The following is a 27,841-nucleotide window of genomic DNA, read 5'->3' on the forward strand; positions in this document are numbered from 1 at the left end:
CAATTCAACTGTCACTCTGACTCGAATTCCAAAGGTAGAAATACAGGGATAAGTTTATGGCGGTTAAGATAAGTTTAGTTGGCATCCTCAAACTATCTACGTCAAGCTTCAATAGGTTGCGCCGTTGTTACCGCTATTCCCGGGATAGCCGACATACCCGCTCGGCCCGTAAGAACCGACCCTCGCAACTTCACTTCACATGCGTTCATCCCCTTACACATCACAATCCTTTCATTCATATTCCAATACCAAATATGTCCACTTCTCAGGGCCGTAAGCGCTCAAGACTCGCCTGTGAAACATGTCGGGATTTAAAACGGAAATGCGACGGCGCCCAGCCCTGCGGAGCCTGTGTCCGTTTTGAATACGAGTGCACCTACAAGACATCCTCCAACAAGAAAAGGAAAGCTCACGAGGCTTCTCTTCTTCCTTCACCCCCTGTTCACATTGAGAAAGATTCTAGACCTTCCAGGAGTGATCATGCTACGTCGCCAAGGCATATACAATCGCTGGAGGCGAATTCTGGGGCTGCGTTTCTCAGAAGGTTGGCGTTGAGGTTGGATCCTAAGAATGCGCCCAGGATGCACACTTTTTCTTGGAATGCCTTTCTTGGAGCGCGGAAGTCTTCGCATGTTCCTGTTTCACGACCAATCACAGACCTACTATCCAAGGAAGACATGGAGAGCTTGAGTGCTGTCTACTTTCAAAAGATGGACCCAATTTATGGGTTCGTGGATAGGAAGAATGTCTCGCAGACTATCCAAGGCAGGTGGTCTGGATATATATACGATCAGTCTCAAGATTCGATCTTGTGTGGCATAGCAGCGATCGGATGCTTGTTCTCACAAGTTGAACCTCCGCCAGTGGAGCTTGACTTGATAGAAACAGCACGATTTATCCTTGAACAGAAGATGTCTGATGATCCATCGGCCGCTAGCGTTACCGGCTGGCTCCTTCGGGTGGTCTATCTGAGAATAGCCGGCACCCCACATACAGCGTGGATGGCGAGTTCAATTCTTATGCACATGCTTGAAGCAGCTGGCCTGCACTGTGAACCGTCTCAAGAATCAGTCCTTCCAGTGACAGAAGAAAAGGTTGATGCCGAACTTCGGAGACGACTCTTTGCTGTCGCCGAGCACCTCAACATATGGATTTCATTTGACATGGGCCGGTCTAGGACCATCCTGTGTAATTCAACACTGGAAATGCCTTGTTCGAGAGAAGGAGACTATACTCATGAACTTATGGAGTTGCTCCCATACTCAACGGAGCTTGATCCGAATAAGACGCAAGACGTTTCCGAGCTTGAGACCTCGCTGTCAACTGTCTTGAGCCGAACTCATTCTGTTCCACCATCAATCATGGCACAAACAAACCTCGCTTTGTGTCTCTGTCGTCGGCTCCAGTCTATGAACACGACGTTCTCGGGAAGGGTTCTCGAACAGATCCTCTCTATCACGAAAACAGGCATCGAAGCAGCTCAAGCTATTCTGGATGCACGCTCACCATGGCATCACATGGCCAACGTGCCGTTTCAGATTATTTGTGTTCTACTTGCCATTGATACGAGTGATTCAATAGCTCAGCTCAAGGATGCTATGCAATGTCTTAGTAACGTTGCTACTGTGTACAATACCAATGCTACGAAAGAGGCTCTCAACACGGCTTCATTGCTTATACTAATGCAGCAGCGACGTAAGGAGAAGTGTGCATCGACCTTGAGTGATGTGCTGAAAACCTTTCCTATCGTTTCTCTTCCTGAGACCCGAGATGAGACTCCCGTTGCAGAGATGGATGATATGAGATGGCTGAATAATTTGGTTGGAGATCTTTCCAGTTTCGACTATGCTGATTTGGATCGATTTCTCTTCCCGAACATATTTTAATCAGGGCAGACTTTCTGTCGTTATTCTGTGCAACATTAAGATATCCATGTATTCTATAGTCTTACAAACCCCACAATGTGTAGTCTACTTCTTTCGGTACCACATCCTCGAAGGTCTTTGACTCTTGATCTTCCTCTTCAGCTGCAAGATACCATACAGCAGAGCCTCGGCAGTAGGCGGACAACCAGGAACATAGATATCGACCGGAACGATACGATCAACTCCCCTAACAACGCTATAGCTGTAGTAATAGTATCCTCCTCCATTGGCACAAGACCCCATGCTGATAACCCAACGCGGCTCAGGCATCTGATCGTAGAGTTGTCGCAATGCAGGACCCATTTTGTTTACGACAGTCCCTGCGACAATCATCACATCTGCCTGTCTGGGGGACGCGCGGAAGAAGGTGCCGAGACGGTCTTGATCGTAGCGTGGCATCGAAACGTGCATCATTTCGACGCCGCAGCAAGCGAGAGCGAAGCTCAATGGCCAGAGGGAGCCAGTGCGGCCCCAATTGGCTAGCTTATCCAGAGTCGTGCTTTATTACACTTCTTGTTAGCTTCTTGTCTCGTCGTGGCATGGGGTTGAGTACGTACAAGGCATACTCGACTAGGTTGTTTGGCTTAACATCGGTGAGCGAAGCTGGGTGCGCATCGGGTGCTACAACCTTAGTCGCCTTGGAGGAACCTTTTCGTATCTGATGCTCTAATCGGTTTTCAGTTATTCTATGAGCTTGTAGTGGGATCGTTGGAGTGGCTGTGATGGAGAGAGGCCGAGCTATAACTGAGTGATGGTGTAAGTCACGGTGTATAAGCTCTTTGGATTTATTACTCACATCTTGCTAATTGTAACCGTGTCATAGTGAATGATCTCGTACAAGTAAATAAATCCAATCTTTTAGGGATGAGAAAGACAAAATCAGTCGTGGTGCTGGCTATATATGACCTTTCTCCGGGGTCCAGGTCGGGACGGGAATTAACCACATAGCTCCACTTATTACTTCTCACCTTCGGAAAATTCCCACATACATGACCTGACATCAGCCTCTTTCATCCACGTACCTCTAAGATGGCGACTCCAAATCAGGCCCCGAAATGTCCCGTCTGTACCAAGCCTCTATCCACTCGCCAAAATGAATGTCCATTCTGTCAAAAGTCCTTCCGCAGAGCTGATGTCGCTCGTCGGCATGCACGCTCTTGCAACGCCCGACTAGGTCGACCTCTTCCACCACAAGCCAAACCAGGCCGAAAGCTTCGAGCTTGCGATAGCTGCTCACGATTAAAGACATCTTGTAACTCGGAACTTCCTTGTCAACGGTGCTCGGCTCGTGGCATTGACTGCGTATACAGCTCACTATGTCATGATCCTACGCATCGAGCAACCTCCAAACCGGGGGAAGTGTCCGATGATGACAATCCCAGCTTTTCTTTTCTGTTACAGGCCAGCAATCCGACACAGATTTCCATGGATGCTATAGTCGCTCGAGAGCCTGAAAGAACATCAGAGATGCCTGCTTGGAAGCAACGTGAGACTGTCGGTTGGAGCCCAGGAACGGTCGATCCAGGTTTTCTTCTCTTTGATCTACCGGACATGCTTCTAGATGAACCCCGGGACTATGGAGATACCGAATATAACCCGTTGCAATTCTCTGGCATATTTGGTCATTCTACCGAGCCGGCCGATGCTCTCTCGATGCAGATAGTCGCTCTGTCAAACATCATTCAAGAATTAACTACCAACAAGCCTCATCTCAAACACGGACTTGACCAGAGTTGTCAACGAGGGTTCTTTACCACGTCTCATTTTCAACACGTCTTGGTCTTCGTCTTTCGCCGGAGACACTACCATCAAGACACGATACATTGGCCAACATTTGATCCAGAAAGAGTTTCACTCCACTTGCTCCTAGCTGTGGTGTTGACTGGAACTGTTTATCTCCGGTGTCTTAATCAGTCTTCTCCCTCATACATCAATACATCGCTGCTGGAATTGGCAGAAAAGTATGTGTACAAGGAGCTCAAAGATTTATCAAGTCAAGGTGTCAGCCCAGTTACTTCACGACACATGCTTGAAATATGTCAGGCTGCAGTACTGATGAACACTCTTGAGGGCAGTGCAAACCACATCGAATCTCGCCGAAGAATAGCGAGCAAAAGAATACCAACACTGGTCGGGGTGTTGAGAAAAGCAAAGATGATGAGTCTCAAACACGAGCCCGGCAAAAGCTGGGAGGATTTCGTTCACCGAGAAACGTGTATAAGGGTCGCTACATGGACTTTTATGAATGATTCACTATTGGGGCTCTTCTGTAACCACCCACCTATTATAACATCGAAGGAGATGACTGGAGACCTGCCATGTCCGACTGGTATATGGGAGGCAGATTCAAGCGTGGCATTTCAAGAAAGGTCACAGCATGGATTAGCAAGGTCTTATCCTTCAAGCTGCAGTGAAGCAATAGCAGGATTGCTTGCTGAAGACTGGACGCCTGCTACTAGAGATTCTTTTGGAAAACTAGACCATTCTGATCTTTTTTATCTCTCTTCAGGTACGTCACATCCCAGGACAGTCAATAAATGACAAGTACTAATGTTTGCCAGGCCTTGGGCGTCACGTATTTCATTATCGTACATCAGCAGTATCATCACGCGAGCACTCCAAAGTGTTGCTACGTGCATTGGATAGATGGGACTCTCTTTGGACGGGTGCTTACAAACGTATTCCAAAGGATGAAAGGAAGTGGCTCGGGATAAAGAAGCATACTGCCGAAGTCATGGCTTTGTCCAGGCGGACCATTGAGATCATTCAATCTGGTGAAGTCAAGGATTCGGCTTATCTTCAGGACATTGGAACTTATGACACGACTGTCTTTTATGAATTCGTTCAGAAGTTTGGACAGACAAGCCTTGATACAATGAAGAAAGGCTGACTTGACGGCTGCCTCCCAATATTACACTTACACTTACATCAATTCTGCTCGGGAACACCGAATTATCATCAACTCGTCCCCCCCAGGAACCAGGCGATGATCCAACCATTCATCGCCACAGAGCGACAACTCGTGATGTTTATATCCGCCCAGCCCCCGCCATCGGAGATGCACTGAAAACTCTAGTGCGCCAAGTCCTGGGCGCAAGCACGGATGCCTGATCTTGGCTGAATGCTAAAATTCAGGCCGCCAATTTTTTATCATGCTTCTAGAATGCTGCAAGCAATAACAATTGCACATTGCACATTGCACAGCCTCAGACTGTCACTCGAGCATCATGTGGGGGCGCTGTGGCTATGGCGGAGATCCAATGCATCAGATAACGCACTAGAGAGGAAGGTCTCGTTGGAAATATGGAACGTTTGTTAAGGCAGCCAAGATTGTGAGTTCAAGGCATACAGAACGGGGACTTCCAAATCGTGCAAGACCACGTGGTGGTCAATACGCATCTGAAGTTTATTCTCTTGCGGGATTCCGTCTCAGTCTCTGCCAATTGTCCAGCATCTATACGAGTAAATCGGACCTAGATGAATTTACGGCTCAGCTTCAGCCACATCTCTAATAAAAGATGTCTTCAGGAATGAAACATCTTCTAAGCTTTTATTTAAACGAAAGCTTTGACAGTCACAGGTGGACTTTTGGCGTATTGGGTTGTCGTAGCGAAATGTCTCGTTCGAATGGCTCAAGTAAATCTGCCTCAGTGACAGCCTTGATCCACACTAAACAAGGATGCACACCAATGAGAAATGCAATTGCCTGCATGTTGCGGCGCTGCAAGCTTAACCCCGACAAGCTTATACGCCCATGTCAACTCCAGGGTCCTTTATGTCACAGACCCACGATCATCGGCTCAATCATCCTTGAAACAGTGGTCAATTGGTAGTGACATTACCACTGAAACCCAACAAATTATTGACCGGCATCAACGTTGGAGAGATTTGCTGTTTCGCTAAATGAAAGCTTGTGTTTGTATTAAGGCTGAGCCAAGGTATTCGAACCCCCATTCCATTTCTTTGTCTGTTGATGCGCGCCTCTGTAATGCAGCAAACCACCACAAACACGCTCCAAAGTAATTACACCGCTGTGAATGGTTCCTCTGGCTAAGCCACTTTGGTAGAGCTGCTTTTTGTCTCCGCCAAAAACAACAAAAGTCAAAGCACTTTTTTGGCAGGAGCTAACTCAATCTGTTTTCAGAGATTGGCTTCTTTTCAGCTCGTGGGAGCTAAGCAAACGCCAAAGACCAGTGCTACAGTGAAACCACCTTCTTAGACTACCTTAGATTATAAAGAACACAACTCTTCCTGCCTTGGCAATTTCCTTCTTCTCAATTAATCAAGTCAGTCATCACCTCGAAGGAGCTGCCTGCCAAACCCGGTCGCTCAGTGCAGTGACCTCATCCACAGGCCAGCCAAGACCGCTTGTTCTTGCTGTTTAGCGGTCGATCGTCGCCCCCAATCCTTCTGGAAAGAGCGACATCATCATTTCTGTTTACCTCATTCGCCCCTTGAACCTCATCATAGAAGGTCAACCCCGTGATCTTCTCTCGTTGTTGCCTCCGTCACAGCCTCTGAACCCAGAAGAGAAAGCACGCCTTGTGGATCCTTGCAATTACCCCCGTCATCAATTCAGTCTTACCTACGGAGTAGGTACCCTTCCTGAATTCGGATTTCGGGTATTAAACCTTGGACTGCCCACTTCAGACTCTTCCATCAACTTACATCCCCCAAACACAAACTGACGGCTTTCTTGGTTTCCATCGTCAGTTTGGCATCTTCTATTCCGATATCATTTGGTCTTTCACTTAAATCTGGTTTCCAATCCACAATCCGCACTTTTTTGTTTCACCTCGCCTACACCTACCTGCATCCTTTCGTCATACCAAGACAACTTGGCCCACAATGAGACCAGACTTCGCAGTCGTGCTATTCACACTCCTCACGTCGACGATCGCGTCGGCCACCCATGCACCCCGTCGCATAGAACGCAGCGACATAGAGGGCCCCGAGTCTGGGAAAGCCCCTTGTTATGGGCAAGGCTGTTGTTATAGGCAAGACTGTTCTAAACACCCGCTTTACAAGCGCCGTGGCGGCGGCGGTGGTGGAGGCCGCGGAGGTTCCAGCGGCGGAGGTTCAAGAGGATCATCTGGCAGCGGCAGCAGAGGTGGGAGTTCCCGTGGAAGCAGTGGAAGCGGCAGCAGTCGCGGAAGCAGCAGTAGTGGTAGTGGTTCAAGAGGCTCATCATCTCGTCCAGGTTCCTCATCAGGCAGCGGTGGCTCCCGCAGCTCCGGCGGCGGCGGCTCTCGCGGCGTCGGTCCGCAGCCCAGCTTCGCGGGCGGCCGATACTACCCCGGTGGTTCTTCAAAACCTTACAGGTCCGGCGTCTCAAGTCCCGGAAGAATTGCCCCCTTCGCTCTAGGTGGTGCAGCTCTGGCATTCTGGCCTGGCGTTTGGCTCTACGGTGCATACATGTATCCTTACTCGCATCCCTACCATTACCACAACGACACCAGCGATGAGGACGAAGAGCGCGACGTCCTCTGTGGATGCTCGCGATATGAGTATTGTGCGTGCGACGACAACAACAGCACCCAATACTTCGACGAACTCATCGGAAACGGAAGCTACGACGCACTTAACAAGTCCATCGTCAATGTTGCAGAGGTCAACGGCACAATGACAATCCTCATCAACGGAACTCTGCCCAACGACACAGCCCTCCCCGACGAGGATGCATCAGAGAATGGAGCATTGTCAAGACGGCAATTCCCATCATTCCACCATGCTGAGAATGTCGGCAAGGGTATCATGGGGATGGTCATCGCGGCAATAGTAATGAATGCCCTCTAGTGGTTGCTCATCATATTCTCGACTGTTGTTATAGCGATACTTTATATCAAGGGTCACAGAAACCGCCCAAACCGCGCGAACCGTGCAAACCGCGCAAACCAGGTTGCGCAAGTCTAATGAGTTTATGGATTTCACGGTGTTATTGATGGCGTTAATACCCAACGGGGAGGATTCCTCTGCTATTAGAGAGTGGCACTATTGACTTCAAAATCCTTTGTACTTATTATTGTTATTGAAGCATTCAATATTCGTCATGCATTGCACGACGAACGGAACTTGTTAGAAATACACTGTATCCTTTTCTCAACACTAGTCCCATGAATGGCGTACCGTTCATGACTACATCAACAGGCCTCTCAGTGTGACATCCACAGCATTAATAGAGGAAAACAATCAAGGCAGACTCCATCTCCTCACATCATCCCTGCGCAAGCTTACATCACTGTCCAACTCAATTGCCCCCAATACACCTATGGTGCCACGATTTACAGACCGGTGTTTTCCAAAGTTGGTCGTCGTTGGGATAAACGATTGGGGGCCAAAAATATTATGCTTATGTTGTGTAGGATTTGTTCCATGCAGTGCCGCCCTGTCATGATACTCCGCAATCAGGAATCCGCCGAGCTTTTGCGTCATTTGGGATTATCCATCGAATCATGTTGCAACTTCTGGTATTATAGAGGGTTGATCTTAGCGATGATTGTGTACTATGGAGGGTAGATTTCGCTACGAAAGCATGTTTTCGTATGGGCGCTGTGTATGACCGAATTGAGCTGTGCTTTTGGGGATCTTTTGAAGCAAGCGAAATGGGAAATGTAATTTGGAAATTACAATGACAGCTCATGGCGCTTATATGCAGGTCGGGAGAGTCCATGTATGCTTGACCGGATTGAAGGGAGGTGTTGAGATGGTGGGCGCAATTGCAGGTTGCTCAATCACAGCACCTTACCAGATTTCTTATCCTGATTTGCTACCTCAACGCCTTAACACTAGTACAGCTAGTATCATGAGAGATATGATAGATGATTCTCTCCAATATTGATGGAGTAGTAACCTGCCTTCATCCGTCATTCCCTGCCGATGGAGTCGCCGTGACGACGCCAGCCTCTGCAACACTCTCTGTTATGCTCAACGGAAATGAGACTCCCACAGGCCACATATAAGCCATGAAATCGTAAATTTTAACCCCATGTTGAAGGTAAGATAACTTGGACCTAGATCCTTTGAGCATCAAGAAGGAGAAGAAGAAGAGGAAGATAGGCACAAGGACAGGATAGACTGAAGCAAACTTTGGTACATAGGTGCTTAGTAGGTCTTTAAACCAGTTATGCTTTGCCCGCTTGGTAAGTGTCAGAAGCTTTCTGGCTCTCTGAGGTCCTTTCGATAGACTGTGCTGTTGGCAACACATGTAACACTTGAGAATCGTGATGCGTCAAAGTGGTGTTTCGGCTACCCGGAACAGCGAGAGGCGGAACAATGGTCCGTTTCATTCGGGACAAAAGAAACTGGCATATACTTCATGGATAACTTCCATATAGCCTCTTTGTATGGACGTATATCATCTTCAAGAGGTAGCTTTACCATCATCTTGGCCAGCTGTGACTGAGTCAATAGGTTGATGCAAATATTTCCTCCAGTCGAGCGAAGAAGACAAGCAAACTCGAATACAACGACCTCTATATTAACTAACATCTAATAAACGGTCTAAGGCGATGCCTGTGTCGCAGTGTCGAGCGCTCCTTGCACTGGATACCGCCTCTTTCGACTGTTCCTTCAAATTGCACGTCAAATGAGCTTTGGATGTCGATAAACGTACTTCAGCGCCGAGAGGAACAGTAATGACATCCCAAGAAAGGGCGCTATATCCACGTAGAGTTAAGAAAAGATATGAAGCCTAGGCTATAGGGCAATCGCTGTGTACGGTTCTGGTGTTCTTCTATTCCACCCACGATTCCTCCGTCCTTTAAAGCGGAGGAGGCAGGCGATAGATGGTCTGTTGATACCTGCATGGCCTTGAGCATAATGACGAACTTTACTCCCATTCTTTACCCGCGGCTGGGACATCTAACACTTATATCTCCTACCAATAAATAATGTTACGAGTAAGTTAAAGGTCATGAACTATAATTTTATGCTCCACCTGTCAATGAGTCGAGCGTATGGCCATGACCCTCCTGGCATTGAGCATACTCGTGAGCTAGCTGTACTCTGAATCGACTCATTTAGGTACCATAACACCACATGCTTTTTATAACTACTACGGAGTAGATGAATACATATTTAGAAATTAATTTCCTGGCTCCACCTCATATATGCAAGTTCGAAGGTCTAAGATACCAGTATGAGTTTGTGATTCACTCTTCTCAATTCCCGATCGTTCTATAAATTCGGACTTTGCTTCCACGTAACTTTATTCTTTCAACACACCACATCAACTTTAATTAAAAGCAGCCACTGGTACATATATTTACGATATTGGATTTGATCTAATGCAACTATCTTTTGCTCCTCGGCGACTCCCTTGTAAGTCCCATGTTCGTTTGCTGGTAACATTTCCTTACATGGATATCAGGTCATCAGGTTTCAGCTTCAATTTTTACTCAACAACTCAAAAGCTACTTAGTGAGGCGGGTAATGGTAGTGACAGCACCGGCTGTGAGGCTTGTACAATAACAAGGTGAGTTTCTATTGACATTCACACGTTAATTGCTCCTTGTCGTGACAATGGTGTTGCAGTGGAGACCTGCACGCCACTCTACGCCGCCCCACCTCGAAATCCAAGCACTGGCCTTTCAGCATCCTCCATCCCATCTTGACGTTGATTGGCTGACTCCGCGCTCATTCTCAGGCTCCTGGGCGTCTTTCATAGAGGAGAACGCAACCGTGAACAACTCAGCTCAACGCAAACACGAATTCCCTCCTTTCAATCGTCACACGACAGCCACGACTCGCCGAGCGACGGCCGACCACCAGCGACGCGATAAAATTATGATATAAGATTAACGACACTTCCGCGGCCTCTTAGTGATCTGATTTCACGATTGCGACATCGCGATCATGGCTGAGGAGAACGATTTCTCGTCCTTTGACGAGAACGCCTGGAAGGCCCAGGATGCCGCCGACGATCGAGAAATCGCGAAACTACTGGGAGATTCGCAAAACAACGGAGGCGGCATCATTCTCGACAATGCCGAATTCGATCAGTCTGGCAAGGCGGACGATGCAGAGGATTACGAAGATATCAGTGACGATGATTTACCAGACGAGGAGGAGCCCAGCGCTGGCGTTTCTATGGAGATGCCTGGCCTCACGGATGATGGCGGAACCAGTCATGATGCCGACGACCTCTTCGGAGAGGGATCTTCTCCAGATCCAATTCTAGGCCCCTCTTCCCCAGCACCTCAGATTCGCGATGCCGATACCACTGACGATACCCAACCTCTCGATGCGAGTCTAAGCTTTCCTGGCATCAACTTCGATCCCGAGCCACATCTCGATAATCAGGATCATGACATTCCCGCACCCGCTGAGACCGTCGAGGACCTCCTTAAAGCTACATGGCCTGCTTTCAAGAAGGGGCACATCTTGACATGGAGCGAACTCCTGCCAGCCAAGAAGGCCACTTGGAAGGAGAAGAAACCCGTCAAAAAGCCCAAGCAGCTCGTCACCAGCAAACTTACACTCGAACTCGCTCCCGATCAAGAGAAGCTGTTCCGTATCCCAGGCACTGCAACCATCACCCGCAAACCTAGGCAGGGCGAGGAGAGAGGTCTAGTGTACTGTGGCATGGACCAGGAAGATCAAGCCGAAGATAATGTCCAGTTTGACCTCGATCAAGAATCCGATTCCGAAACGGTTGCTGGCTTCACCCTACGTGATATTGAGCTTGCCTGCGAAGATTGGGGTGCCAGCATTGAGGCTATCGAAGCTGATTTCAAGGCCCGACAAGCCGCCGAGCAGCAGGAACAGCAAGCACGGAAGCGCTTGTTTGAAGAGCAAGATGACGAATGGGATGCTGAGTTCTTGATGGACCTTGGCGACGAAGGACCACCGCGACCGAAGAAACGCAAGACAATCAAGCTTGGTCTACCAGAGATTCCCCGATATGCTGCCCCCTCCTTCGACAACTTTGAAGACGCCACACGCAGAGGTGCCAAGAGGGTGCAACTGGATATGAGCGATCCTTACCTCCTTATCGAAACTCAAGAAACCCAACGAAATGCAAAGCGACCCCGCACAGACAACAAACTAAAGCGCATGGCAAACGGCAACCTCGGCCGCGATGTCTCCAATCGTTTCAACATCTCGAACGACGAGGCATACGAGGCTTTGAAGGAAAACCACCAAAGCAAGGTCCGTGCTACACTCGGCAACATTTCTGTCGAGCACAGTATGCCCGCTATCAAGCTCTCATGGCCGTACTACAAGGTTAAGCTCGGTGGTACGACAGATGAGTATCATCGCCCTCGTTTCAGGTACAAGAAGTTTGCTGGTCATATCATCAAATTTGACAAGCCTGCACACCAGAAGCGAAAGCAGATGAAGGGCAAAGCGCACGAAGTCTTCCTCAAGTCCAAGGATTTGAGTATTAACGACAACTCAACGGCTGTTCTCTACGAGTACTGTGAGCAGCGTCCACGAGTGCTCAGCAGCTTCGGTATGGGGAACCGCTTGATTAACTACTATCGCCGGAAAGACACAAACGAAGATGAGCAACTCCCGAAACAAGAACTTGGAGAGTACCGCATGCTTCTTCCTGAAGATCGATCCCCCTTCTCCCTTTTCGGCACTGTTGACCCTGGTGAGACTGTGCCAACATTGCACAACGAAATGTACCGAGCTCCAGTCTTCAAGCATAACCCAAGAGGTAGTGATTTCTTGGTTGTGCGCAGCACTACTGGCGAACATGGTTCAAGGTGGTATCTGCACAAGATCGATCATCTTTATGTCGTCGGTCAACAATTCCCTTCTGTCGAGGTTCCAGGACCACACAGTCGCAAGGTCACGAACGCCTCGAAGAACAGGATGAAGATGCTCGCATTTCGCATGATAAGACATAGCGATACCGACAACTGTCAACTGTCCGACATCACCAAGCATATTGCAGACTCAACTGATACCCAAAATCGCCAAAAACTCAAAGAATTTCTGCAGTATGACAGGGAGAGCGGCGAGAAGGGCATGTGGCGACTGAAACCTGGCGAAATACTGCCTGATGAGAGCACGATCCGATCCATGATCAAGCCGGAAGAGGTTTGTCTACTTGATGCTATGCAACTTGGTATCAAGGAGCTTGAGGACGCCGGATACGACCCTCGAAATGCTTCCCTTGAGGAAGATGTTCAGAACAATGATGCAGATGGGGACGATGATGAGGTCGAGGATGAAGGCAGCAAGATCACCAAGGGCGCCAAAAAGCAGCAAGAGAAGCAAGAAGAAACTCTCGCGGACAAGATGGCCCCATGGAAGACAACCAAGGCCTTCATCGATGCATGTGCCCAAAAGGCCATGCTTCAACTTCATGGTGAAGGAGACCCAACAGGCCATGGTCTTGGCTTCTCCTTCATTCGAACCTCCATGAAGGGCGGATATATCGAGGCAGTCCAGGGACCGCTTGCTACATCTGCAGATGCTATGGAGCGTGAAAAGCGAGCTAATGGTGGCCACGCCTATAATGTCAAAAAGCAGCAAGCAATGTACGAGGAAGGTATTCGAGAAATTTGGGAGAAGCAAAAGTCTACACTCTCAGATGGTCAAGAGCATGACGACAAAGATGTTGCGGTAACAGAAGATGAAGATGACAGATTCAACGTTCAGTCAGCAATGACTCCAGCCCAGTTCGACGACGGTACCAGCCAAATTAGTGGTTTGACTTCGGCAAGTCGACAGCAACGACGCGCTATTCGCATAACCCGAGAGATCCGAATGCCCGATGGCAGCATGCAAGACCGAGTCGAAGTCGTTCACGATCCGGTTGTGATTTCGCAGTATATGAAGCGGCGAACAGAGGCGGATCTTGAGATGAGAGAGTACGTGCACCCACCCAACTCGCGCCAGGCAGTTCAGCAACCACAGAGCAGGGGAGTCGTGACAAGAAAACGTCGACGAACTTACGGAGTCGGCCACCCTGGCTCAAGAAATGACATTACTGGACTGGAGTTTAGAGCACCGGCTTACGTGTATCTTTCAACAGCATCTACAGCTCCCGTCCTACAGGCAATGCCGACCATGACCGTCTTGCAGGCATTAGGTATGTCTTCTCGAGTCGCAATGTGATAATCGATACTAACAGTGGCACAGAATCAAGAAGGAGCTCGAACGACTCGAGAAGAACAAAGCTCGACGACAGGCTCGGGAGCAACAAAAAGAGCTCCACCAAAAGGCCAGCACAGGAGATGCTGGGTCACCCAGTGTCAATGGCGATAAAGTCCCAACTGGAACAACCCGCAAGTGTGCCAATTGTGGCCAAGTCGGCCACATCAAGACAAACAAGAAGTATGAGCCCCCATTCTCCATCATCACTTCCCTTTGTTTCTCCCCCTCCCCCTATGTCGTTCAATTGGTGTGCACCTCTAGAGGCCGACAACGCGAAGCGCAGTCGCTCGCGCAAGTCCCAATTGCAAATTGCCATGGAGCAATGCGACAAAAGCAAGGCACGAGATGCCAAAAGGCGTGCTGAAGAAAAGGCTCGCGAGGACAAGGCCATCGCTCTTCAACTACAAAAGGAGCGGCGAGCGGCAGAGAAAGAAGCAGAACGCAAGCGGAAAGATGAGGAGGCCAAGCGGCAGCAAGAAGAGCGTGAAGCCAAAGCTCGGCAAGTTCAAAAGCAACGAGCCGCCAAAGCCAAAGAACAGGCCGAGCAGAAGAGAGTCAAAGATGAACTCAAGCGCCGCATCCAAGAGCAAAAAGCCTACGAGCAAGAGATTGCGCGTGCGCAACGTGAAGCTGAGCGCATCCGCAACGCCTGGAAAGTGCCCAAATGGCGATCTGGAGGTGCATGGCGTTGAGAAGACCAATTCGTGCAACGACTACCACATCACATACAGCATTTCTTTTGTGATTGACACGTCTTTTCAAAACTCTTTACTAACATGTTGCTCAAAGGTTATGTCCACTGCTTAATGGCACGATGAAAGCGGACAATGGCGCTGCTGAGCACGGAGGCTTTGGTAACTACAATGCTCCAGGAGGCGCCGCTGGATCGCCCAGTTAGAACCCGATTACTGCTTTTATTCAGGGAGCTTGATCTCGATCAGCCAAAACTACGACCTCGAGTTTTGAGAATGGTTGGCTGATATGGCTTCATTGTCAGCATGAAGGAAAGTGATGTCATTAATATTCTTGGTTTTAAATGACTTCAAAAAGGCTTCGGGGAAGGAATTGAGCTGTACATTACATTACGGAAGCTCTGATACCCCCTCACGAAACCAGAGGTGGATGGCATTGAAATGGAGTTTGGGATCCTTGTTGCTTCACGGAAAAGGCTGGTATGGCGACAGGAAAGATATTGCATTTACTTAGGCTGCGTTCGACAGTTCTTCTGACAAAATGCTATTAATAACATCATTTGAAACATTAACTTTGTTCCTGTTTGTTTGCCGAACTTCATGATGCTACGTACGCTTGACAAGGCGGATAGCCATTGCCGGACAACCCTAGACGAAGCAGAGGTAGGGAGAGTCTACTAACTCTGCAACTAGCATCCTTGACAATGATGTGACAAGAAGTGATCCGAGGATCCATGGAGTCGCATGCGGTGAAGATGTCTAAAATACGTAGGTGATGAGTTGTTGGTGGTGCAGTTGACCTCTCACGTCTCAGAAGCGGGCAAATTTCGAGATGCACATTTAGCCCCCATTATAGTGTCTCCACTGATAAACTGGGTTAATCTCCTGACAAGCTGGGCTAATTGGCCCGCATGGTTGATGCATGACCTGGTCCCGGGTGTGAGGCTGCTATGCATAATTGTATTTTTAGAAGCTGGAAAATGACGGTTGGGAACTAGGGTCTCTGGCATATGTCATGAGGGGACGGGGACGGGGACGGGGACGGGGACGGGACAGGAAGTTAGAGGAGATAAGCTATAGCTTTACCGATGTCAGTAGCTTCACGGACGTGTTCAACGAGTCTATCTATACTGACTCAACTTGTTAGATTCATGATTGGTGTCGGTCGAGAGGACATAGCTTGAAGCTTAAGGCCACTCGTGGGAGAGAACAGACCATGATCATCGACGCAAGGGCAAACTTCGAGCTAAGAGACACAGCACCAAAAATCTGTGGTGGGAATACGAAAGCCGTTGCAGCGGAATGGGTGGGAACGAAAGAGGCTCGGCTTCCTTTCCTGTCTGTCAAGATGCATGAAACACAGGAAGCGATATCCGGAAGAGTTGCTTTAGCCTCGTTTGCGCTAGTCGATGTGTTGTTTCCGTTGACTTGAACCAGGATATGGCCTGGGCTTTTGTGGTTTCAAGACGATAAGAGCTGTATTGAGAGGTTGGTGGTTGATGTGAGAGCTTCTTAGTTGTTCGAGAAAAGACTTGTTGGACTCGAGACTCTTCCATCTACCAAGAGCCCATGGCTATATCATACCTGATATACCTTCAACTGCACTGTACAAGATAGACATAGACAGGCCCCAGGTAGAGAGCAACGTGGTGCGACAAACGTCGAGTCAATGATGTTATTTCCAAAAGTCGGTGGTTGGACCTCCACTTCCACTGACTGTCCAAGTTCCATTCCGCTGTCCCGTCCCGTCCTGGTCTGTCTCCCTGAACGTTGGCGCCTCTTTAGGGGACCGTTCCAGGGCCTCGAGTGCCATAGTCCAGGCCCAACTCCACTAAAACCCACCATGACGGTGAGCCCCGTCTGACCTGTATCCAATCACGCTCACCTTATCTAAGCAAGGAGGTTTTTCGTGCGGGTTCCATGCTGCCTTCTTTTTTTCCCTCCCGTCGCTTTCTCCATCCCGCACCCGCACGCACGAGTGAAAGTGAACACGATCCGTCTATTATTAGAAGCCATCCATCTACTCCCATCCCAACCACAGACGCCAGATTCAGCCCCATCGACGTCTTATCGATCCCCAAGACCAAAACCTTCAACTTGACGGTCGCTCGTTTTTCCCACGCTTTGCCCCCTTTCTCAAGCGCAAGCGCAAGCGCCAGGAAATATCCCCCAAGCCCTCTCTTGAAATCTTACTTTTCTACCGCTATCGCGTCGCGTCGCGCAACGGTCTTGAGGGCAGATCTCGTCTAAATCTAGTCTTCTTGTCGCAACGGCTCTCGTGAACTCAAAATTCCATCTCGTCTGCGCATCACATCTGATGATATACGCGACTCGCATGCCTGCGTCACTTATCCTCTGCCTCACTCTGTGCCCTCTCTTATCCCGCTCCCCTCGGGACTAAAAAAGAGGTACCACCAAAGGCCAAGCTTAAAGAAGAGATACCGTCGACGCGCTACTGCACCAAGTACCCCTCCACCAGCTGCCGGCCACTAAGCTACAAAGGCAGCCAGCCAACGGCCTGGGGGTCCTTCGACTGACTGAAAGGTTACTTCTATTTCGGCTTGTCCCAGCTCCAAGCAACGCAGAGCAGAACAGAGCAAGCCAAATCAAACCACCTTCGCTTCCCTCATCAAATCCTCTCCCGCTCCCACTCTTTTTTTTCTCTTATACAACCTCGCACGGCCACCGCGACAGCCGCTTCCGTCATCTCACACAACCTGCTCCTCTTCTCTCGGCTTTATCCATCGACTTTTTCGGTTTATTTCTCCGTTTCCTCAAGCGTTCTTTGGTAGCATCCACTTTACCACGCCGTTCGAACTATTCTTTGTTCTCGCTTACGATCACGACTACAACCGCTTCAACTTGACTCTAACCTGACTTGACCACAACATCGCGGCTCGACTTTCTCCGCGTCAAACTGTCGACTCCTTTTCTTTGCGACGATCTGCGCGACCCAGTTCCAATTCCACCCTGCTCCACTACCAACGTCTCAGGCATCTTCCACATCTCTTTGGCCGCGACCGTTGAGCTTCCCCGCGTGGAAACGCGACACATTTCTCCAAATTGAACTGCACAACCGTTCAACATGGGACGAAGAAAGATTGAGATCAAGGCGATCAAGGATGACAGGAATCGCTCTGTGTAAGTAAACCCGCTACAGATCACCAGATCTTGGGGTCTTCAAATTCGCGACTAACTGGCGCACAAAGCACCTTCTTAAAGCGCAAGGGCGGTCTTTTCAAGAAGGCTCATGAGCTTTCCGTGCTCTGCTCTGTCGATGTCGCCGTCTTCATTTTCGGCAACAATAAGAAGCTTTACGAATATTCATCGACGGATATGCGAGAGCTTATCCACCGATATCAATATGTGAGTTTCACTTCTAGAGGTAGTCGCAACGCCTCCGAACACATGCTGCGACTACGACGCGCCTTATTGCTTGCTAATAGATAATAGCATGGCGGTCCTAGTGAACACAAAGGTCCTTCCGACTTCAACGGCGGAAACGATGACGACGAGGATGAGGAGAATGACGGCACCCCTCCCCATGGTCCTGAAGTTGTCGAGAACCAGATGATGCCTCCCCATGCTTACGGACAACATCAACCTCCTTTCCCGCAAATTCGACATCATACACCTTCAGCATCACCACCTATTGGCAATGGCGGTCCATTCCAAGCGCATCCTGGTCATCCTATCCAGCGACAACATACTCCGCAACCATCGATCGGCTCACGGCCGGCATCTCGAACGGATATGCACCGCATGGGTCCTGGCATGGTCCAACCTCCACCTCCGCCCGGCCCTCCGCATCCCGGAATGAACTATATGCCCAATCCGCCTATCTACAACTCGCCTCATCCTCCCGGTCTAATACCTCAACATGGTCCTCATCCTCAATATGCTTATCATCAACAGCCTAGCCACATGCAGCAACCAGGACCGTACATGGATGACCGCAGGTCCCCGATGCCCTCTCCGATGCCTCCCGCTTACAGTTCACAACCGCCGTCACAACCAATCCAAGCTCCTGTCCGTCCAACGCCGTCGCCTCAACCGCCTCAACAACAGCTTCCTCCGAATATGTCACAGATGTCACCTCCGCCGCCCCAGCCTGAACGTCGACTTCATGATCCTCCGCCACCACCTCCCGTGGAACCCAAGACGGAGCCACAAGAACGCCCTCAGCCGCCATTACTGAACACGGACAGTGCCATCAAGAAGCTACCTCAAAGGAAATCCCATAGTATCTTCACTCCTATCGAAGAGAACCGGTCTATTTTGTCCCAGCACCTGGCATCCTTTACTTCCGAGTCGAACAAATCAGAGTCTGCTGCTGCAGCTGCCGCTGCTAATGCTGCAAATGCCGCCAACCGTTCACAGTCAGTTGATGTGGCTGCACTAAACCGGGCGGCCGATGTGCCCAAATCATCACCCCATTTGCCACAGCGTGCCAGTACCCAGACCGATGAGAAGTCTCGAACAGTGTCGCTGTCGTCAATACCAGAAACCACTTTGACTCCCCCGTCGCGTTCTAACAGCGCAAAGGCCGGCGGTCCCGGAGGAGCTCGACCTCGTGGCCCTCGCTTAACGGTGCAGATTCCGGATGGCGGATCTGAAGGCGGCGGTAGCGCACGAACGGCAGAGTCAAACTCGCCGCGGGTGGCTACAGAAACTACAACTCAGGCGCCTCAACGCCACAACTCTCAGTCGTCACTTGTGCTTCCTCCTCCCTCCCCGTCTGCGTCAGCAATACTGTCCGCGGGTGCTACTGGTCCGCCAAATCCTTTTGCCCGGCCGCCTCCTCAGCAGAATGTGAATGGTGATACTCCTGTCTCTGCCTTGCCATCACGTTTCTTGACAAATGAACTCCTTCCGAGCCCTAGTAGCTTCTATCCCGATTGGAACTTTCGGGGAGGTGACAGTAACACACTACCAAGTCCGCTGAACTTTGCAACGCCAGTTGTCGGTTCAGGTCCTAGTTTCCTCAGAGATGACCTGAACACGACACCAAATGCAAACTCAAATGCTTCTAAGGACAGAGATCCTCTGCCTAGTGCCAATGGGAGCTTGGGTCAAAACTTGAGTGTAGCCCCAAGCAATTCTACTGCAACGAAACGAAAGACTCCTGAGCCAGGAGCCACAACACAGAGTGATCCTGCGGATGAGTCAGAACCAAAGCGGTTGAAGGTGGAGGAGTAACGCTCGTCGGAAAGTGTTTTCATACAAAAGTGCTTTTTGCTATACGCTTCAATCGACAGGGCATCATAGGCTGGCCCCTGCATGCCAGTCATAGAACGTCATCAGTACTGGCCAGTGTCTTGTTTACGGCCTTACAGTCTCTTGTTTTGAGGCAGAATTTGCCTGTATTCCTTTCATCTTGGATATTATACCTGGCTTGTGAGCCCCTTGAGTATATGGGTAGCTTGCAGAGTTTGGAGCGACATGTGCAGAATGGCCTGCATGACGAAAAAGTGGAGGGAGTTTGTTCTAGAGGTATAGTCCTTGTTGTAATTTATGTCTGTTTCGGAGGGTGTTGTTTCTGGGAGTTCGGATAGATGATACCGGCGACGAACATGTTGACCTAATCAATATACTGGATGAATAGCAGACTGATGCATGGTGATATCTTTGAACCTCGTGTATTATCCTAGATATCACTGCCCATAAGAAAGTATCCCGAAATCTTGCGCAAACATCTAGCTGTATCCAACTTGCTTAATCATCAATCTATCATTATTCGTGTATCTGTACCCGCCAGCGCTGTCTAGGCGTAGTTCAAAACTCCTTTCAGAATCCACTGTATCTCAAGTTAGCATTTCTCCCATCATGATCTTGACAGACTTACCAGTTCTCCATTCCCAACCTGACTAGCAACCTTCTCAACCTCAACCTCATCAGGCATAATAACCCTCCGTCCCTCCTTAACCTCCCACCAAACCTCCTTGCCCCCCAGCGTCTTACTCTTCTCCCCCTTCTCCCACGGGCTGACAGGCACAAGATGCGCCTCCACAAACCGTCTCATATTCTCCCTCGCCCTATCTTGCCCCCCATCACCCTCATACGCATCAGCGCCAAAAGTGTTATAATCAGCGGGTTGTTCCCACGGTTTGCGCGGGAGCGCATCAACAGCTGAGTTCAGCGGCGCAAGAACAGTGGTATTCGTTGATAGGTCGCTGAGTCGTGTATCAGTGGAGGGCTGCATGCGCGCGAAGGATGAGAACGATGTTAGGCCGCGGTTGGAGCCTAGGATGTCGCCGAGGGCGACGGAGGGCTGGACGGAGGGTTGGTCGGGAGACATTAGAGGGAGATGGCCTTTTAGAGGGATGGGAGGTTTGGGGAGGGGCATTTGATTGTCGCGGAGGGGAGACTGTGAGGCGGTTGATAGGCTGAATAGAGCTGTTAGGGCGATAAGAGGTTTCATTGTGAATATGTCGATGTAGGTTTAGGTTTGGTTGAGGTTTGATAGTACGTCATGAGGGGATTTGCATGTTGGGGGGGTAACGTGATTGGTCACGGGATCGGTATCTCAATGACTTACACCAGAAAGTTGCGCCGCATGTCTGGTGCATTCTCAAGGAATCTGATCTATAGCGTACAATTATAACAGTGGCTCACCCTATGTTTAGGTATGGTGTTGGTATAATATGGTGCCCGAGAACCAGTTTGCGCATTATCGTTGCGAGCCATCAAGCAGAGCCATCTTGGAGTTTCCAATGAAAGTCAGAGTTGGCTTTCTTTAAGATAACAAATGTTGCAGTCTATTCAGGCTGATTTAGTCTTCAACCGATCTAGTTATCTTTTGTAAAATACTCTGTAACATGTTCTTGCTTTTCACTTACTCACAGTCTAGACAGCACTGACGTACGTACGTTTAAAACCACCATGCATTGAGGTACACTATACATTCAATGCAATGAGCACACTAGAGTTATAAAAACTCAAGTTTGATACAGGTTTCAATCAAAGAGGATTCTGTTCGCATGATATAAACTGCGTACCTCAAGCCGTTGAGTATATGGCGCTTTTCTTACCCGGTAGTAGAGATTCAGGGACATGTCACCTACGTCATTGGCTTTGAGACTGAACCCTGCATGAGGAGTCCCTCTCAAAAAGATGAAAAAGGGATCAGCGAAGCAACAGAAGACCCGTCGAGACTGCAAGTCAAAACCAGCCTGATTCGAGTCGGACTCTGAGTTCCAGTGGCCCTTCGGTACTGGCATTCACATGTGAAAGCACGCTGAGTCAGCCCCCAGGTTTCAGTAAGACGGCAGAGACTCTAGACAAATGGAAAGGCAGAAGTTGCGGAGGCTCAGACAATTTCCGGGGTCAGATGATGCACGTGTAAGAATCTGGGGAAAACTTAAGCCCAAGGAGGACTTCAATCCCCAGACAAAGAATGGAGGCGAGACTTTCACGTGCTTTTTCGAGAACAGTAAGCGAATGAGCGACGTCGAAAAGGAAGACAGCTGACCAGATCAAACTGTCACAAGCCTGAGGATGAATGCCTGTCACTGGATCTCTAGTCATGAACGTGGGGAAGACGGCGTCATGGACAAGATGCAGGAGGGTTTCAGTTATGCAGACGATTCATGTGCTTTTTTTTTTTGGATGAGATGGCATGTGAAAGTCTGATGATTTATTGAACTCGAGAGGAGGAATTGATCAGCTCAGATCACGTGTACCGTCTGAGTTCATGCTTGTGTGTCCGTGGTGTGTCCGGTTACTTGGCCGAGGCGGTCGGTCACAAGTCCGGCTGTGTGGGGTTTGGAGAAGAGAGACATAATTGGATGAGTCTCAGGTGTCAGAAACGAGGAGAAAGATGAAGAGTGAGGAGAGTGCATGAGGAGAATTGTTTTTTCACATGCTGAGAGTTAGAATAAGATAAATAGACGAGATATAATACGACATCCGATTCATGATCATGCTCCCATGATAAGACTCCTTATTACCTAGACAAGTCGGAACCCCGGAACCCCGGAATCACAACCAACACTTGTCTCGTACTGTAGTGTCGACTTAGTTAACGGCTTAGCCTGAGATGCTGTAGCTTTCCCCACGTCCTCAGGAGCGGAGCCTCGGCACATCAGTCGCGAGAGAGGCCATTGTCGGTGGGTTGCCCGGTCGCCTGGTAGACAAATGCGATGCGGTGTTTCGGCGTAGCTTACGGCGAGGGCAGCGAGCAACTGAGCCGAAGATGATCTTTGTTGGGGACAGGATGTGGATTAGAGTCTATAGGCCCCTCAATTGGTGAGAGACTGTTAGTTTACAGAGTATTACACTTCAATAGACGAGTAAACGTTCATATGAAAGTCAACTGATGGAACTGATGTACCTCCCCCAATCCCCAAATTCTAACCGTAGCGGGGGTGGATACAGGGAACTGACGCTAAGTCTCAGTGGGCATTGCTGCCGCTTCCGGGGAGCAATCCTGGGCCTTGGCCCTGTTATGCTGAGAAAATGGTGGCATCTGATTTGCTGCAGGTCTCAAGTTCGTCAGGTCGGTGTTTGCGACAGTCATGGACAGAGGTGCCAAAAGACATAAAAAAGTATTATCTAACAGATGAGAAAACAGTAGAAGTATAGATACTTCATTAGATCAAATGATAATCGAGAATTATGTGCTGTTTTGTGGTAAAACAAGTACTTGAACCTCGTTAATGAGCCAGGCGGCGTGGGCTTGGGCTTGGGCTGGGGCCGCTCTTTTCCCATTTTTGCACGCGCTCGCGGCTCATTCATTCATTCATCATTCGACCTCGGCATGCACTAACCAACTGGGGTTCCTCTTCGGTGCTTGACCTTCGCCCTCGGCCTTGTTGGCGTCCTTACCATTCGATCGCATACAGTACTAAATAAGAACTTGTCCCTTGATCTTCTCCTCTTCCTCCGACCTTTTTTCTTTTTGATCTTGTATTCTTATTCCCCATCCTCCCAAGACCATCTTGTCTCCCTGTTTCTCTTGTATTCTTGCGTGGGAGTCTGCCGTGTCCTCTTTATACCCTTCTCCATTATACTCACATACCAAAACACACACACGCAACAATGGCTCCTAGAGTGATTGTCGTTGGCGGTGGCCGTAAGTTGACACTGATTCGCCTCTTGTAGGCTATGCGCCGTGTGTTGCGACGATTCTAATCTCTCTTTTGCAGTCTCTGGTCTGTCTGCTGCGCACACCATTTACTTGGCTGGCGGCAACGTCGTTGTCCTCGACAAGCAGGGTATGTCACTTCGGGATCTCACTAAGCCAGCGAGCGCATTGAAGCGCCTGGACTTGTTAGACCGCAACATTCGCTGACATTTGCTTTCTGCAGGCTTCTTCGGTGGAAACTCTACCAAGGCTACTTCCGGTATCAACGGTGCCCTCACAAGGACACAGGTTGAGACTGGCATTCCCGACAGCGTGAAGCAGTTCTACGATGATACCCTCAAGTCTGCCCGTGACAAGGCTAGACCCGACCTCATCAAGGTCCTTACCTACAAGTCCGCTGCTGCTGTCGAGTGGCTTCAGGATGAGTTCAACCTCGACCTCACCCTCGTCTCTCGTCTCGGGTATGTTCAAGTCGCATTCCGACGCATCGGAACAAGAAGCTGACAATCATCACAGTGGTCACTCCCAGCCCCGAACCCACCGAGGTCACGATGCCAAGTTCCCTGGTATGGCCATCACATACGCCCTGATGCAGCGCCTTGAGGAGCTTGCTGAGAGCGAACCCGGCCGCGTCGAGATCGTCAAGAAGGCCCGCGTCACCGAGCTTAACAAGGAGGGTAACAAGATCACTGGTGTCAAGTACGAGTACAACGGTGAGATCGTCTCCATTGACGGTCCCGTTGTCCTCGCTACTGGTGGCTATGCCGCTGATTTCTCCGACTCTTCTCTGCTCAAGAAGCACCGACCTGATACCTATGGCCTTGCCACCACAAACGGCACACACGCTACTGGTGACGGTCAGAAGATGGTCATGGCCATTGGCGGTAACGGCATTGACATGGACAAGGTCCAGGTCCACCCCACAGGTCTCGTCGACCCCAAGGACCCCGGCTCCAAGTGGAAGTTCCTTGCTGCTGAGGCTCTCCGTGGTGAGGGTGGTCTCCTCCTCAACGCCGATGGTGACCGATTCTGTGATGAGCTCGGTCACCGTGACTACGTCTCCGGCATGATGTGGGAGGAGAAGAAGAAGAACAAGTTCCCCATCCGTCTTGTCCTCAACTCCAAGGCCTCCAAGGTCCTTGACTTCCACACCCGCCACTACTCTGGCCGTGGTCTCATGAAGAAGATGACCGGCAAGGAGCTCGCCAAGGAGATTGGCTGCACTCCTGAGCACCTCCAGAAGACCTTCTCTACCTACAATGACATTGCCGATGGCAAGCAGAAGGACCCCTGGGGCAAGAAGTTCTTCCACAACTTGCCCGTCAATGTTGACGATGACTTCCACGTCGCCGTCATGGAGCCCGTTCTCCACTTCACCATGGGTGGTATTGAGATCAACGACAAGGCTCAGGTCCTCAACCAGGAGAAGCAGCCCTTCGAGGGTCTCTACGCCTGTGGTGAGTTGGCTGGTGGTGTTCACGGTGCCAACCGTCTTGGTGGTTCTTCTCTTCTCGGCTGCGTCGTCTACGGCCGTGTTGCTGGTGACACTGCCAGCAACTACCTCTTCCAGAACGCTCTCAAGGGCGGTGTCGGCAGCGCTGCTGAGCGTGTCGGTCAGATCTCTCTGCACCTCGACCCTTCAGTCCCCAACCAGGTGACCGTCTCCTGGGGTGCTCCCGGTGCCGCCCCCTCAGGCTCCGGTGCTCCTTCAAAGGTTGACGAGCAGGCCACCGCCTCCGCTGGTCCCAACCCTACCAAGGACGACGGTGCCAAGGCTGCTAAGCCCAACGACCCCAAGGCCTTCAAGGTGCCCGAGAAGGAGTTCACCATGGAGGAGATCGCCAAGCACAACACCAAGGACAACGTCTGGGTCGTCGTCAAGGGCGTCGTCATGGACCTCAGCAACTGGCTCGAGGAGCACCCCGGCGGCGTACAGGCCATCCTGAACTTCATGGGCCGCGACGCGACTGAGGAGTTCGAGATGCTGCACGACGACGAGGTCATCCCCAAGTACGCGCCCCAGCAGGTCATTGGCCGCGTCAAGGGCCAGGAGGTTACTCTTGAGCCTTAGGTTCGAATGCACTGATGTAACAGTGGTGACGCGGCGATGATTCTTGTGCGATTTATTTTTGTAGTACCCATATGCCCCCCAAAAAAGAAGGGCTCTGGCAAATATTAGGCGTCTGGGATTTTTGTATTCATAGGCGGGATGCATGCAAGCTTGTTGCTAAATCTAGTTTATACAAATTTATGAAGATATTTTAACATCTGACAACCGGTGTCTCTCGTTTGTTCAGTGAAACTAGGGTATTGGCTGATGTATTTGTTACTGTGAGGGAATGCCCTCAGGGAGAAGGAAAACTTCTGATATCGCATCGAGGTATCAATATCAACTGGTCTAAAAGGCTTCCTAAAGTATCCTAAACTTATCAAGTCTTTTCATCTCTCAGAAAACAGGTCCTTAGGTTTCTTTGGGATGGCGACTTTGAGGTTATCGAACCTTGCACATGTATCACAAAGGACTTTTACTTTACTTATTATTATGTGCCTGGCGATCAGGTTTATCTGGAAATGTTTCAGTCTGTTACACTCCACGCGGCCCTGAGAATACGTTGCATTGAGGGTAGTATGACTGAATACAACAATGACAGCTTGTGCAACCTTCGAGATCTTTTGATGTCAAGGACTGATTCATTCGAGTTCTTAATTGTATGAAGCAGAATGGTGAACTGTTGAAACAACAACCTCCAGCATTTACCCAATAACCAATTGACAGTGCTTTTCAATTATAAGGACTCAAGGGTATTAATAATTAATACATAGACATTTGCAAGAAATGCCCGGATATCATCATGTTTGACAGTCCAGGGTAGGTTCACAAGATTCGACTCAACGTTGTATGTGCTTGACCTCACACTTGCGCCCCTATCCGTCCGCTCTCCCGAAATTCCAGCTAAGCCACGGTACACAAGAACTATACGAATTGCTCTTTATGATCTGATATGTCTACTAACTTATAGATGATCTAGCAGCCACGTGAAAGACGACCGGCGTCCAAAGCAAGCGTCATTTCTGACACGCTACCAAGGAACAGCTCGGCCTTATGTCGTTAACCCATGTTTTAACCCCAGCCTTTCTGCACCCCGCAGAGCAAATGTCTTAGGATGAAAAAAGAAAGAGTGTAGGTAGTGTCAGCCGTGGCATTTGGGGGAATACTGCACTGTAGACAAGGTACCTGACTGCTATGTGTCAACAGGGTGACAATGAAACTTGACACTATCTAAATATAATCGGCGGAGTCTCCATTTACTGGAGGAGGCCATTGTATGATGATCTGATGGCTACAGCAGAGATCTTGTTATTGCATATGACAGGACGCAAAGGAACCCTCATCAGCAGTGAGTGAGTGATGCACATACTCCCGAGAAGGGCGGGGATACATTCTGTGGTACCGAGCCTTGTTGTACCAGCCACGAGTGAATACGCCAAGCAAGCATCGTCGCATGACCTGAGAAACTCGCTGTTGGTGAGGATGTGAGTAGAGGTTCAAGGTACTATGCGCATCAACCAATCGCCAACTCAACTCAAATCAAGTCAAAGTGTTAACTCCTGACTCTGACCGTGTTTTCGGCTTCCGAGCGGCTGAGCCTGGGCTCGTGGGAAAGGGTTCAACTAAGTAATCAGACCATATTCGAAGCTTAAAGAGAAAAAACTCGCTTCTCGTATCCTCCCCATTCTTTGTTCAAAGTCATGAACTTGCGCTAGCTCTCTGCCTACAAGGGTTGGTCGTTCGTCAAGTGCCCAGTACCGGGCCCGGACTAAAACCCCGGGGTGATTTGTCTGGGGGAAACTGGAGACTGTGTGACTCTGCACGTTGCACAAAAGTACTGATCCTGCAATTAGATTGAGCTATGGGACTTGTCTCTACAGTCTGGGGAGAAAAGGGAACGCGGTGCTAGGCCGGGGTAAGTGCTGCATGGCGGCGGCGCTGTTGATGGTTGGAGGCTACCTAGTGGAAGAAAGAAAAC

At 49.7% G+C, this 27,841-nt stretch overlaps 8 protein-coding genes across 13 annotated transcripts; 6 read left to right on the forward strand and 2 right to left on the reverse strand.

Moving 5' to 3' along the window:
- The first annotated feature begins 221 nt into the window (after positions 1–221).
- On the forward strand, positions 222–1,989 carry FVEG_15331 (protein RDR1). The gene has a single exon (XM_018904453.1). The coding sequence runs from the start codon at positions 255–257 to the stop codon at positions 1,884–1,886; it is 1,632 nt and encodes a 543-aa protein (XP_018747895.1). The 5' UTR covers positions 222–254; the 3' UTR covers positions 1,887–1,989.
- On the reverse strand, positions 1,971–2,746 carry FVEG_03763 (NADH dehydrogenase (ubiquinone) Fe-S protein 7; the record flags this gene model as incomplete). The annotated part of the gene is made up of 3 exons (XM_018891390.1): positions 1,971–2,424; positions 2,483–2,669; positions 2,722–2,746. 3 exons carry the CDS (start codon positions 2,744–2,746, stop codon positions 1,971–1,973), a joined length of 666 nt encoding a protein of 221 aa, XP_018747894.1.
- Positions 2,747–2,925: 179 nt separating this feature from the next.
- FVEG_03762 (hypothetical protein) lies at positions 2,926–5,502 on the forward strand. 2 transcript variants are annotated; one of them, XM_018891389.1, is made up of 3 exons: positions 2,926–3,177; positions 3,236–4,434; positions 4,487–5,502. In XM_018891389.1, the coding sequence occupies exons 2-3, from the start codon at positions 3,351–3,353 to the stop codon at positions 4,813–4,815; spliced, it is 1,413 nt and encodes a 470-aa protein (XP_018747893.1). In that variant the 5' UTR covers positions 2,926–3,177; positions 3,236–3,350; the 3' UTR covers positions 4,816–5,502. The 2 variants fall into 2 exon arrangements, with proteins under 2 accessions (XP_018747893.1, XP_018747892.1); XM_018891388.1 differs by having other exon boundaries at positions 2,926–4,434.
- Positions 5,503–6,177: 675 nt separating this feature from the next.
- On the forward strand, positions 6,178–8,204 carry FVEG_03761 (hypothetical protein). Of its 2 annotated transcripts, XM_018891387.1 has the most exons (2): positions 6,178–7,035; positions 7,126–8,204. In XM_018891387.1, exons 1-2 carry the CDS (start codon positions 6,774–6,776, stop codon positions 7,719–7,721), a joined length of 858 nt encoding a protein of 285 aa, XP_018747891.1. In that variant the 5' UTR covers positions 6,178–6,773; the 3' UTR covers positions 7,722–8,204. The 2 variants fall into 2 exon arrangements, with proteins under 2 accessions (XP_018747891.1, XP_018747890.1); XM_018891386.1 differs by having other exon boundaries at positions 6,178–8,204.
- Positions 8,205–10,567: 2,363 nt separating this feature from the next.
- FVEG_03760 (transcription initiation factor TFIID subunit 1) lies at positions 10,568–15,305 on the forward strand. 4 transcript variants are annotated; one of them, XM_018891385.1, is made up of 4 exons: positions 10,568–13,750; positions 13,915–13,971; positions 14,022–14,216; positions 14,826–15,305. In XM_018891385.1, exons 1-4 carry the CDS (start codon positions 10,779–10,781, stop codon positions 14,932–14,934), a joined length of 3,333 nt encoding a protein of 1,110 aa, XP_018747889.1. In that variant the 5' UTR covers positions 10,568–10,778; the 3' UTR covers positions 14,935–15,305. The 4 variants fall into 4 exon arrangements, with proteins under 4 accessions (XP_018747889.1, XP_018747888.1, XP_018747887.1 ...); XM_018891384.1 differs by having other exon boundaries at positions 14,022–14,861; XM_018891383.1 differs by having other exon boundaries at positions 10,579–13,971.
- Positions 15,306–16,687: 1,382 nt separating this feature from the next.
- Positions 16,688–20,471, forward strand: FVEG_03759 (MADS-box transcription factor, other eukaryote). The gene is made up of 3 exons (XM_018891381.1): positions 16,688–17,869; positions 17,938–18,094; positions 18,182–20,471. Exons 1-3 carry the CDS (start codon positions 17,814–17,816, stop codon positions 19,925–19,927), a joined length of 1,959 nt encoding a protein of 652 aa, XP_018747885.1. The 5' UTR covers positions 16,688–17,813; the 3' UTR covers positions 19,928–20,471.
- FVEG_03758 (hypothetical protein) lies at positions 20,158–21,215 on the reverse strand. The gene is made up of 2 exons (XM_018891380.1): positions 20,574–21,215; positions 20,158–20,525 (listed from the first exon to the last, which is right to left on the reverse strand). Exons 1-2 carry the CDS (start codon positions 21,147–21,149, stop codon positions 20,493–20,495), a joined length of 609 nt encoding a protein of 202 aa, XP_018747884.1. The 5' UTR covers positions 21,150–21,215; the 3' UTR covers positions 20,158–20,492.
- A 2,270-nt stretch (positions 21,216–23,485) lies between these two features.
- On the forward strand, positions 23,486–26,094 carry FVEG_03757 (hypothetical protein). The gene is made up of 4 exons (XM_018891379.1): positions 23,486–23,801; positions 23,875–23,943; positions 24,037–24,274; positions 24,330–26,094. The coding sequence occupies exons 1-4, from the start codon at positions 23,768–23,770 to the stop codon at positions 25,882–25,884; spliced, it is 1,896 nt and encodes a 631-aa protein (XP_018747883.1). The 5' UTR covers positions 23,486–23,767; the 3' UTR covers positions 25,885–26,094.
- The last annotated feature ends 1,747 nt before the right edge of the window (positions 26,095–27,841 follow it).

This window comes from Fusarium verticillioides, chromosome 2 (genome assembly GCF_000149555.1).
Source record: "Fusarium verticillioides 7600 chromosome 2, whole genome shotgun sequence".
In the NCBI taxonomy this organism is placed as follows: domain Eukaryota; kingdom Fungi; phylum Ascomycota; class Sordariomycetes; order Hypocreales; family Nectriaceae; genus Fusarium; species Fusarium verticillioides.

Bases quoted from the DNA above. Each gene is read 5' to 3' on its own strand.
- FVEG_15331 (XM_018904453.1), top strand. From the start codon at position 255: ATGTCCACTTCTCAGGGCCGTAAGCGCTCAAGACTCGCCTGTGAAACA.
- FVEG_03762 (XM_018891388.1), top strand. From the start codon at position 2,955: ATGGCGACTCCAAATCAGGCCCCGAAATGTCCCGTCTGTACCAAGCCT. The intron at 4,435-4,486 runs GTACGTCACATC...AATGTTTGCCAG, and splicing joins TCTTTTTTATCTCTCTTCAG to GCCTTGGGCGTCACGTATTT.
- FVEG_03761 (XM_018891386.1), top strand. From the start codon at position 6,774: ATGAGACCAGACTTCGCAGTCGTGCTATTCACACTCCTCACGTCGACG.
- FVEG_03760 (XM_018891382.1), top strand. From the start codon at position 10,779: ATGGCTGAGGAGAACGATTTCTCGTCCTTTGACGAGAACGCCTGGAAG. The intron at 13,972-14,021 runs GTATGTCTTCTC...ACAGTGGCACAG, and splicing joins GACCGTCTTGCAGGCATTAG to AATCAAGAAGGAGCTCGAAC.
- FVEG_03759 (XM_018891381.1), top strand. From the start codon at position 17,814: ATGGGACGAAGAAAGATTGAGATCAAGGCGATCAAGGATGACAGGAAT. The intron at 17,870-17,937 runs GTAAGTAAACCC...TGGCGCACAAAG, and splicing joins GATGACAGGAATCGCTCTGT to CACCTTCTTAAAGCGCAAGG. The intron at 18,095-18,181 runs GTGAGTTTCACT...AATAGATAATAG, and splicing joins TTATCCACCGATATCAATAT to CATGGCGGTCCTAGTGAACA.
- FVEG_03758 (XM_018891380.1), bottom strand. From the start codon at position 21,149: ATGAAACCTCTTATCGCCCTAACAGCTCTATTCAGCCTATCAACCGCC. The intron at 20,526-20,573 runs GTAAGTCTGTCA...CTTGAGATACAG, and splicing joins AGGTTGGGAATGGAGAACTG to TGGATTCTGAAAGGAGTTTT.
- FVEG_03757 (XM_018891379.1), top strand. From the start codon at position 23,768: ATGGCTCCTAGAGTGATTGTCGTTGGCGGTGGCC. The intron at 23,944-24,036 runs GTATGTCACTTC...TGCTTTCTGCAG, and splicing joins CGTTGTCCTCGACAAGCAGG to GCTTCTTCGGTGGAAACTCT. The intron at 24,275-24,329 runs GTATGTTCAAGT...CAATCATCACAG, and splicing joins ACCCTCGTCTCTCGTCTCGG to TGGTCACTCCCAGCCCCGAA.